Raw genomic sequence first — 12096 nt, 5'->3', positions numbered from 1 at the left:
AGCCCACCCAAAAAACAACTAAGTTTCAAGTTATCTAGTAATCCAGAAACACGATTAGCTAGATACTCAAATTGGGACTTGTATTCCTCCATACTGCCCGTCTGTTTCAACTTCACTAAGGTCTCCATGGGATCATCAAGATCCCTTACCAAATTGAGTCTGTAAATTGCTAAGAAACTTAAGCCAAGTGGTCAAAGCATTGTTGTTACGCAATTCTTGAAACCAAACAAGCGCCTTACCCTCCATGTGAAACCCAGAGATTGTAAATCTCTATGGTTCAGGTATAAGATAGTAATCAAAAAACTGGGTTGAACGGTAACACCAACCTTCAGGGTCCTCGCCATTGAACCGAGGAAAGTCAAGGCGCAAGGCCTTGTGTGAAAAGCTTCCCCACCCGAATACTCTATCTGAAAAGGAGGAACATGCTCGTCATGCCGACTAGAATCTCCTTGACCACCATTCCCCATCGGATCTTTGCCTTTAATCAACGACCAAACCTGCTGGAAGATCATCTTGTTTCTTGGACTGATCATCTTGCCGCTTTGTGATCTCATCTTGAGAATGTCGAAGTGAATCCACCATTATCTGTAATGTGGAAAACCCATCTTGCAATTCTCGAACTTCCTGCGACCCTAAACGTGTTTGAGTCATTGCCAACGCAAGAACTTAGAAAGAATGAACAGAGAGGAAAAAAAAAAAAACCAGTGGATCAGAAGCTCTGATACTATTTTTAACAGTGCTTCATGTTTATAGGATTTGCTAGAGAAAATGAAAGAAGATTTGTAGAGAATTTAAGAAAGAAAGTGAAAGAAATTTGAAGAACTGTTGCATTCAAACCATTGGCAATTCGAGGAGCCAAATCCCTCGTATCCAATCTGCAGCAACAAGAGTGAATGCCTCACTTTACAAGCTCAAACCTTATTTGCACCCGCTCTACTTAACAGAATAACGAACAATCAATTACAAGCAACTATACGACATTGTTTAACAAACCAACTAACAATTGAATAACAAAAAGAACTAAACTACGCCAGCTTCCAATCTCCACTGGAGCCACATACACACAATGGTGCTTGGAGGAAGTGGTGGGAGTGGTTTAGGCATACAAAGAGAGAACCAAGTGAAAATTTTCGACAATATTACAATACAGACATTTAAAATGCCGGCAAATGCACAGACAATCTACAAGGAATATAGCAAATTTTACACAAGCAATCAATAATTTTGAGGAAACTTTATTTAACCCCTTAAACTTCATTCACTTAAAGTTTAAAAATTCTCAATTTAGTATATCATAATTTTCAAATTACAATGTCACCCCAACTGGTAGGTTTTAGTGTACAATCATATAGAGTATAAGTGGAATATTCCTTATATCCTTGTATTTAAGAATTCTAAAAAAAAAAAAACATAAAACCCACAGCTTGACCCTAACCCAACACGACAACAAATTTTTGTTTGTGTTTTTTTTTTTTTTTTTTTTTTTTTTTTTTTTTTTAAAAAAAAAAAAAAAATTTAAATTGGAGTATTTTAGGTATTTCGGCTTTCTCCATCAGGATTTAACAAAAAAATTTAACAGAGGGGTAACATTGCAGATTTTTTAAAATTGGATACACTAAATTGAGAAATTTTGAACTTTAGGAAAGGTGACTGAAAAAATGATAAAAGTTAAATAAAGTTTCCCCTAATTTTTATATACAATCAGCTCAGCAGATCTTCAAACGGATATGTTACATAGCATGAGCCCCAAAACGAATTACAGTCCTCATTTCCTGTGTATACGTAATTTTTCCTTATCCTACGTTTCAATAAAAAAAACTATATCAAACTTGAGAATTCTCCCGACAGCTCTTCATCTGGTAAAATCACAGTCAAGAGAGAATACTTGACTTTGAGAGAGATTTTACCCTTCTCAACAAAAAGCTTGGCTCCGGACACAACCCAGTACCCGGGTGCGTCCTGCGGTCCTCTGGTCATCTCCGTCGTGTCAACAAACCTTAGAAGCTTAGGTGTCTGGGTTGGCACCGGAGGGCCCCCAGGATAAACAGCAGAGTTTATGTTCACATCCCCCGGCCGAGGAGGCAGTTTTTGAGCGGTTGAGAAATGAGTGCTGATCAAGGTTGAGATCATTCCAGATTTTTGCGCCAAGCCAGGGGAACCTTCCCACTCGGGTCTTTTAGGAGCTGCCATGGCACCAATAACTTTAGAGAAATGGAGGCGTAGGAATAAAACTTTCTTCATTAATCCAGAGTCTCCAACTTCAAAGTGCGCCCCAGTGACAACAGAGAGATCATCATCACACTCAACAGGGGCCGTACAGACATGAGAAAAGCTCTTCCACTGAACCTTCTCATAGTACCTGCGGTCAGATGAGAGATGAGAGACTCTGTGATTAGGTTCATCCAGCAATTGAAAGGTCTTTGGCTGTGAGGAAAGGTGCTGCAAGTGGATTGCTAAGCAGTTGCTTCTTTTCCCTTCCAAGTAGAGTCGGAGGCCGGTCACCGGCTTCTTACCCACATTGACCTGTCAGAAAATACACGACTGAGTAGGGTGCCAATAGACTACAAATAATTTCAAACCATACCCATGCCATGGATTAAAGATAATCTAGAAAAACCCAACAATGAGACACCCAAATCAGAAAGCCTCCATATACGGCAATGATTTATTTTATTTTCAGCCAATTGACAGGAAATTTAAGAGTCAACACTGCAAGACGTCCTCCAGTTTGTTAAGACAAAAAAGCAGATGGAGACAATAGGAGGTAAACTGATGTAATACCATATCATCCAACCTATTTAAGAACAATCATGTTATCAAAGGCAAAAAGATTGAATGAGAACAAAAAATTGCAATTTCTTATGGTTGACATCCAGTAAGCATGCATAATCTGTCACTGCAACATAAATGGCATTCATAGGATTCTGAACATGAGAAAAGTTGCAAATGGATATAGCGATTTTATAACAAAAGGAAAAAGACAACATGTATCAAAATGGCCACATTTCAGCACCTAACAGGATATTTAGGTTTGTCATAACAAAATGCAGTAGCATTGTTTTTCTTCAGTCTAAAAGAATTAATTGGTTGATTTTTCCACACAGCAGCCTTATACTATATCTAAACAAGATTACAGTACGTGCAGAAACAATTAGGAGAGATTGTCAGGTTTAAGCACTATGCTTTGTGACCTACATTGACATATGGCCTACATTGCGTCAGTAAATTGGCTTGTGAGTGATGAGCTATTCTAATCGATGGTAAATTACATTACTGTTGGGCTATTCATTAGAGAGAGTCTATTGTTCAAATATCTAGATCGATCATAAATGCATAATGTATACATGAAAATGTAGGTTTTGGGAAAGAGAGATGCTACACACTTCCTCCTTGACGTGGCACTCAAAATCATTACAGAATCTAAAATTCAATAGTGATTCATCCAAAATTCGATGGTGATTTTGAGTGTCACATCAGGGTGTGTGCACTTGGGACTGTGGGAGTGAGAGTGTGTAGCACTTCTCTTTGGAAAAGGGTGGCAAAGGGGATCTTCAAGACCATGCAATATGACCTACATTGCGTCTGCGAATTGGCTTTTATGCAAGTACCTGTGAGCAGGTCCAATATCCATAACAGTACAAGTATCTTTCATGTGAACCGTAGGATGCGTGACCATTATTCACATCTCCATTGACACTAGGGTTTGAAAACTACAAGTGCATAGAAATTGACAAAATGAAACAATCTTTACTTGTTGACATCATTTATGGCTTCTCTAGGTTAGGGAGTTATTTCAGGAAGGCAAAGACGAAGCTCTATGCCTTGGATGACACAATCTAATTACCCCATTGGCCCTCTCCTCCCAAAACCTACATTTTTCACAAATACATAATCCATCTATGAACAATCTAGATATTTGAAAAATAGATACTCTCTCTAATGAACAGCCCAACAGGGATGTAATTTACCAGCCATTAGAATAGCTCATGAATCACAAGCCAAAAGTACCAGGTTGTTCTCAAGGCAGTTAACAAATTGTAGATAGGAGATATTATAGCCTAGTTCAATTTTTTTTTTTTTTTTAAAAGAAAGGTCCACAGTTAAATTGCTACAAAAAATTCAAGTTCAAGTTCTGCTAATAGTAAACTGCAAATTGTTCTTGTTTGTCACGATTTCTTGCTTTTCCGTGTAAGATTAAACAAACTTTTAAATTTACCCCGAGAATCTAAAACTTGTTTGTGCCTGTTACGATTGATGACTAGTATTATGATTTCATTTACGCCATGTGCACTAGCATGCATTTCCGCTTTTCAAGGGCAACATACAAAATTCAGGGAATTATAAAAAGTAAATAATACTTATCAAAAAAAAAAAAAAGTAAATAATAAATTAATAATAATTAAAAAAAAAAAAAAAAAAGACATAAAGAAAACTACATAAAGAGTAAAGATGATTACATATAAGAAGAGTTTTACCAGAGTTGTGTTAACATAGAGCTTAGGACCCATAAAGCTGATCTGTAAAGATGCACTTCTTTGTTGTTTCCTCTCTGGACCAAGGGGAATGTCACCAAATACTGGTGCCCATTGCCTTGGAAGTTGAAACTCCAAAAACTGATGTAGTTCTTCAATTGGCGGTTTATCTGAATTCATGAAACATGTCAAACAGAATGATGGTTTACATTTTCCTATTACAACAAAATTTGATCTCAAAAATATCAATCACATTTAGTTAAGTAATTTTAAATGAGCATAGTAAAGCCATTAAAATAAGGCCATCAGTTGACTCTCAGAACATGAGCTAATAATCAAAAAGAAGGTGAAACCCCCAAGACAATGTACCATAAAAATTACATCAGACGGTTTACTTTCGAAAATGGATGTTCATTCATTCATACCGTGAAAAAACAAGAATTGTGCATGACTATCAAGGATAGCTACAAGTACACTTTCTTATGTGAAAATAAGGGGATATTTGACAAACAATAGAACTAGGCCAGTTGCCAATTATATACCAAGTTACACATTTAACTGAAGCAAAAGAAAATATAAAAATCTTCCTTCAAGTTCCAGTGACGAATGCAAGTGCAGGGTATTACAAACACACAGGGCCCAACTAAGAGCATTTTAAGAAGATTATCACATTTATTTTGTTTCAATAAAATGTATGTCATTTTCAGGTTGGGCATGGATCTTTGGACTTTGTAGGACTGGTGTTTGTATCCCCAAATTAATGGCTCAAACAAATTGAGGATTAAAACATAGGTCTGAATACATCCAAATCGGGTTTAATTTGAGAAATTTAATTATGGAGGACAAGAAATCAACTGTAAATTGTGGTTTTGTAGTCTGGTTGTGAATTTTGTTGTTGACCTTAATATTGATTAAGCTCAAGTTGAATCCATTAGGGCACTCAGAAAAAATTGTGGATATGATTTCTTGGATTATATTTACGAGCGAGGTCACTAGTAAGTTATAAATTTTGGAAAATAAAAAATTGTTGCATGGAAGTGTTTCTTTAGTTAGAGAGCACTTTTGGGACCTCATTGGAATTATACAATTTTCTATGAGATGTTATGTCCTATTACTTGCTGATATGAGAAAAAAAGAAAAGATGAACATTAAAGATGCACAATTTTATTATTGCATATGGGAAATGTATGTTATTGACTTGTTTAATTCACAACAGAAATGATTCATGATGTAACACCGTAATTTAGAGAACTTGATGGAGAATCTCATTTACTTATTTCATTTGAATATATTTGGAACATTGTGAGATTCTTGATTATGGAAAAAGTTTTGTGAAATTATATAGAAGTATGTTATGGAACTTACTTATATTAATCTTGTAAACTCCTTATGATTTAACCGTTGTGCCCATGATATTTGGTCTATGTTGACCTTGGTGATTACCTGCCTGTGTGGTTTATTGACGTCTATGTAGCCTTGTAGTGTGTGGATCAATGGATGATTGTATGGCTTTACAGATGCCCATGTGGCTTATTCATGCTTGTGTGGCCTTGGTAATTACCCAACTATGTGGCCTAATATTTGCGTGATGCCTATTTGATGTTTGTATGGCGTGATAGCCTATATAGCTTGTCATGTGGCCTTTGGCCTCCACGTTGCCGGCAACTTCCTCTGGTCCTATTCCGGCGCTTGCCGGGCCAGATTCTCCTGTTCCAGGGTTTTCTTCTCCTTCGGCTTTAGCCTCCTCTAACACTGCTCTCCCTTTTCCGCCGACGCCGCTAGAAACAGTGTCTCCTTCGGATGCTTGTCTAGAGCTGGTCAGAATGTGGTTATGGCTGATAAGGTAGTCTTGAGGTTTTTTCCGGAGCCGGATTTCCCTTAAGTTGGGTTAGATTCCCTCGGTGTCTATTCTTCCCCTGGGGGAAGGGGGGGGGGGGGGGGGGGGGGGGGCGCGAGCAAAAGACTCTGCTTCTCTCTCCCGATAATGTCGGAGTGTGGGGCTCCCATCTACCTGTCGGAGTCCAAATCGGTGTTGAGGTATCACCGGAGACCGAAGGTAGACAGAGGTGCTCAGTTGGATGTTTCTTTGTTTGACGAGGCTGTGATGGCGATCATTGCTCCGATGACGCCGTTTTTGGGTGCTTCTTCTCAGGCCCTGGTAGGGGCCGTGGTCTAGTCCTCGCCGAAGCCAGGTGGGAGAGTGGTTAAAAAGTCTCCTCCGTCTATCCTTCTTTGGAGAGGCTTTCTTCTCCCAAGCGCTCATGGGGTAGCTCCTCATCTCTTGCCTAAAGATGGGATGGAAGGGGTTCCTTCCCTTTTGGGCAGTTGCATTACTCCAACCGCTAAAAAGGGTGTGGATGTCATGGTGAACAGTTTGACCCAATCTCAAAAATTACCGGTAGGTTTTGGTCCGTCTGGAGAGATTGTTGTGCGGGATCAAGGTGACGAGGTTTGGGTTGGAGAGGATGGAGACTCCCTCACCCTTTGGCTGTTTATCCTCTTAACATGCCATTGGATTGGGTGTTGGATGGTGATGAGGGCGAGAATCTGTCATTAGCGATTTTGGATGCCATTGAAGAGGATTTTCTTCGAGAAGTAAAGGTTGCGCGTCTAAAGAACAAAGGTTGGAAGGAGCTGAGGAATCTGAAATGCTCCGTTAACTACGGCGATGCAAGCACGTCCTCTTGGCGAGAGAAAGGCCAGACTCACGTGCTGTAGCGTTGAGTGATCCATGTGGGTTTAGGGTTTGAGGGTTTTAGGTCGTTGCGGGTTTGTTTGAGTTTCTTTTTGTGGGCTGGTTTGATTGTTCCTATGTATACTCCCGGTGTACTTAGGGGCGTCTTACGCTTTTTTTAATAAAACTTTTATTACTTATCAAAAAAAGTTTGTGTATCGAGAGTAATAATATAATTTGGTGTTATTCCTTGTGACTATCATCGTTTACATTTTATGAACTTGCAATTGGAATTATTTCGAATATTAGTAATGTTTTGAAAACATTAATTAGTTATTAATGTTGGAGGATGGGATTTGAGTTTGTAGACACCAAACATTTTGCACCCAAATTCTGTTGTTGGGAAAATATATCTTAGAATATTGGATTTTGTTAAATCGCCACAAATCCTAAAAACTTAAACTGATAGAAAATAGTGAATTTAATCATTTAGTTAATATTCTAACATATAGAATATTAACAAATTTGAAATTGCGTTTGAAGTTCTGGCATATTTTTATTTGAGGATGGATAATTTGTAATTTGTGATTATTATTGATATTATAGAGTTTTGACTTATGTTTGAGGAAAATGCAATAAGGTTAGTCTTGTACATGCCGTGGCCATGTTACCATCCTCAATAAATTAATTATTTTGATGATAAATATTTATAGAAGTTTCATATCGACAGATATTTTTAACATTTCCATGCTCACTTTGGATTTGGGGTGTGAGATGTGGACATGTTTTAACTGAGATGAATCTAAATGGCAGTGTAGAGCAAAGTACATATGTAAAGACGGGTTATGTAAAGTGAACCATATTTAACAAGTAAACAAAGCATCTGAACAAACATGATACAAAATATTAGAGGACGAGATATCCTGAAAACTAAAACAAGAAAAAGAGAACAAGCAAAAGGATCAAAGATCGAATATTAAGAAAACATCTTAAAAAAAAAAATACTCTTACAAGGTTGGATCCCCTTAAAGAGAGTTTCTAAATATTGACGCTTACTTTAGCTGACATATCATCTTCCACGTTAAGTGATTAATCTAATAGCTCACTTTTATGAAACAACAATTTTTATGGAACTAAACGCAAACCATGATAAAGTGCAAAGTTATAAATTTTGTAATATGGCAGTTAGTATTTAACTTGCTATGAAATAACCATTCTCATGGCAACAGAACGATAACACAGAAAGTTTCTCAGTAATTTTCAATGGATTCCTTATATTTCAAACAAGAAAAATAAAATGACTGGACACTTTCTCCAAAACCAGTTCCTAGAGATCCTGAACATCAGACTTTGTAAGGAACTACCAGGATATATAAGAGACCACTAGTGACATTACACCTCAAGGAGAGGGTTGGCTCTTCACTAACTAGATCTTGAAGGCCACTACAAGTTTAAATGTAAAAAGAATCAATCTGAGATCAGGAGTATATAAATCCATCGATAGCAATGGCTGTTTAATAGACCAACTAAAGATCAGTTGTTTAACAAACCACCTCATTAAAATATAATTTTATGAAATGCATGTCATCAAACCCAATGTTGTTAGGTTTATCTTTTAGTTAAGTTAGTTGCTGAAATTTCTGCAGTGAAGTATCTGAAAAAAAAAACATGGAAATAATATCACAGTTTGCACATACATGAGGAAAGGGTGATGAAAGACCATGACAGCAGACACTGGAGACAGATAAAAAAAAGGCCCCAAGGATAATTCTAATACCCGAGCATTAATGGCACATACTGGATGATGCTGAGGCTACTTGGACCTTGAATAGCTTCAAAGCTGATCATGAGTCTTATGTATCATGTTTCTTGTAGCTTTCAAATTTTTGGACAAAAACCATACTTTTGGTCCATTTGGTCTTATTCAAGGCCTTATTATGTTATTGGATCTTATTAGAGGGTTTCACCAGTTTAGTAGTTTGGGCTTAGTAGTCAAAGTTCAATGAATCTAAGTCCTATTAAGTTTTTAAGTGTTAAAAACCAATGTATATGGATGTAATGGCTTCTATTCAATATATAATGTGTTTACGAGACTTCCAGCAAAACTGCTTTTGAGTATTGTGTGATGCAACTTTATCCAAGGTACAATGCTTAGGTTTGTCTATCTTTTTCTCTTTTATACTTTTCTTTGAATTTTCCAACAATTTCCCATAAAATTCTAATCAAGACTAGATCTGAATTTGCAACCATTCTTTTCCTAAAATCCAAATCTTTAAAACCCTAAACCACCCATCAATCAAATAACTCCAACGACCCAAGAAAGTCTAAATAATGTCTGGATTAGTATTCCCAACCAATGAATAGCCAACCAAATCTCAAGTCTTTGTTTCAACTCCAAATCCCACCTTCCCTTACTAAGAAGCCCCATATCCCCCAATACGTTTCCAGCCTTTTCCCACCAAAACCCTATTCCTAGCTACCCACAACACCCTATAAATCACTGCTGCCAAATAAACCCTAGCTAGCCTCTTCATTGTGGCTGTCCTAAGTCATAGGGTTAAGAAACAACCTGATGCAGGCTCCAAAATAGTGCTCCAGTTACTTAATAAACGCAATAAATGCACAATGAGATGATAAGTCACACTTACAACGAAGATAAAGGTTAATGGCATGGCTCAGAAAGCCACTACCATTAATTCCACTCAACAAGGATGTAATCGGGATGAATGACATTGAGATCACATCAGGTTCAAACTGAACCGTCTGAGACCACTCATCATGGGATAGACGTTTATGCAATCTTCCCCCTTTCCTCTTGCATGTGTATTTAACATCCTGCAACTGAAATATATAAAAGACATAAGCTACTTAAGGTAAACTCAGTTCCGATGATATTCAGAAGTCAACAAATCAAGCAGAAGACAGCAACGTGGCTACAATGACCCTCAACCATATAAATAGACTGATTTGAGTAAAAAACTGTCATGTCCCGAACTGTCAAATTTAGGGAACTCCATTTCAATTTAAATAGAGAGGATCCGTTTCCCAAATTTAGATCTTTTGCTGGTATGGAGTAATATGTTATCCAAGCATTAGAATTGGAGACCCTATGTTCACTTATAAACTGTTGTGAGAATGAGTTACATGTATTGTGGAGCAGGACCATCTTTGCGTTTTCACTATTTGGTTCTCATATAAACCGTAACTACAGGGTTAGAGCACCGAAACCAAAGCTCTGAAGACCAGACTTGACTGGCCTGTTGGACTGGGTTAACCTCGTCTGGAGGTCTGTTCACTCTGGCCTTGAAACCCGTGCCATCTGGAAAGAATCACTAGAACAGATCAACTGGCCAGTTCAACTTCAAATTGGTTGACCCAATTAGGGCTCTAAAGAACCAACCATTTTTTCAAACCAATGCTGTTACTTTTAAAAAAAATATATAAATAAAAGTGCTGTTATTCAGAAGGCTTGAACCCAAGCTTATTTGAAAGTAAGACCATTTACCACCAAGATACTTTCTAACTCTATTGTTCTTATATTACAATTATCATCTTTATCTTCTATATTCTAGCATTACTTTTGTAGTTAAAAATGATAAAAATATAACTTTTTTGGGAAAAAATACACTTTACCCCACCCCCCAAAACTACCACCTCTTTGGCTCTTACACTACCAAACTTTAAAATATGACACTTGACCCCCTCCAACTACCACCAATTTTTCCTAATTTTTTTCTATACGGAAGCCCTGAACCCAACTCTCAACACTAAGGAACATGCCATTCATCTCCAACCCAATGCCACATTCATCTCAACACTAAGATGATCGATGGTTTCCCCACTCTTACAAACAATACCAATCCATCACTATGACATGCCTCTTTCTCAAGTTATCCAAAGTTGAATCTCTCCCAAGGCTACCATCCACTCACAGAATGCTACTCTCGAAGGAGCCTTATGTCTATAAATGCTCTCCCAAGGAAAGGGAGCGGCAATGAGGAGGAATAAGCACATGACAGAAAGATCTGACCTCAAGCACCCGCCTTTTTTAAGGGATCCAACAAATACTCTAGCCACTTCATCTCAACCTGAGAGAGTACAAAAGATTAAAGAACGCGATAATTAACTCCAACTCTCAGTCATGCACTGATCTGATCAAGGTAATGTTCCACTATAAAATGTCAATAGAAAACTGCATGTGGTTTGCCACCGAAGCATCCTTAAAGCAGGCTATGCTAAACAACACTGGATAGCTGCCTTCAAAGTATGATTCCACACCACACATCAAGCCAAAATCTTATCTTAGAGCCATCACCCACCTCAAATCTAATAAATCTAGAGAAACCCCCCACCCTCTCCTAATATTTTTCCACACCTCAACCCCAAAGAACCATTAATCGCCTTAGAACACCACCCTCTCCACATGTCATATTTAACTTCCACAACCGATCTCCACAAAGCCTCCCTCTTCGTTGTATAATGCCATAAATACTTCCCCAAAAGAGCACGGTTAAACAGAAGCAGATTTCTTACTCTCAAACCACCTCATGAAGTCGCAGTACAAGTCTTTGACCAACTAACTAGATGAAATTTGAATTCAATCACCGACTCCACCCCACAAGAAATCCTGCTGAAGTTTCTCAATACGATTAGTAACACCAACAAGGATGAGGAAAATGGACAATAAATAAGTAGGCAAATTAGAAAGAGTGATTTTAATCAAAGTGATCCTACCACCCTTAGACGAATAAAGCCGCTTCCAACCAGCCAAACGACGTTTCATCTTCTCAATGATACCCTCCCATATTGATTTTGCCTTGAAAGAAGCCCCTAACTGAAGACCCATGTATTTCATAGGAAACGAGTACACCCTACGACCAAGGATACGAGCCAAGTCTTAAACATCTTCCATGGTGGACTAGCTCTAATTTAGCCAAGTTGATTTTCAAA

The 12096-nt window shown here is 37.8% G+C and overlaps 1 protein-coding gene across 1 annotated transcript in view; it reads right to left on the bottom strand.

The window, feature by feature from the left end:
• Positions 1-1651: 1651 nt before the first annotated feature.
• The window catches only part of LOC133857189 (MACPF domain-containing protein At4g24290-like), a 29915-nt gene continuing 19470 nt past the window's right edge, over positions 1652-12096 (bottom strand). The window contains exons 5-7 of the mRNA XM_062292346.1: positions 9795-9987; positions 4476-4642; positions 1652-2523 (exon numbers count right to left, since the gene is read on the bottom strand). Of these exons, the coding sequence (XP_062148330.1) occupies positions 1819-2523; positions 4476-4642; positions 9795-9987 (1065 nt within the window). The 3' untranslated portion in view covers positions 1652-1818. The remainder of the gene's footprint in view (positions 2524-4475; positions 4643-9794; positions 9988-12096) is intronic.

Source organism: Alnus glutinosa, chromosome 14 (assembly GCF_958979055.1).
Source record: "Alnus glutinosa chromosome 14, dhAlnGlut1.1, whole genome shotgun sequence".
NCBI classification, from domain to species: Eukaryota; Viridiplantae; Streptophyta; class Magnoliopsida; order Fagales; family Betulaceae; genus Alnus; species Alnus glutinosa.
Note: the sequence above shows the minus strand (reverse complement) of the source record. Positions and strands in the feature narration are given on the sequence as shown.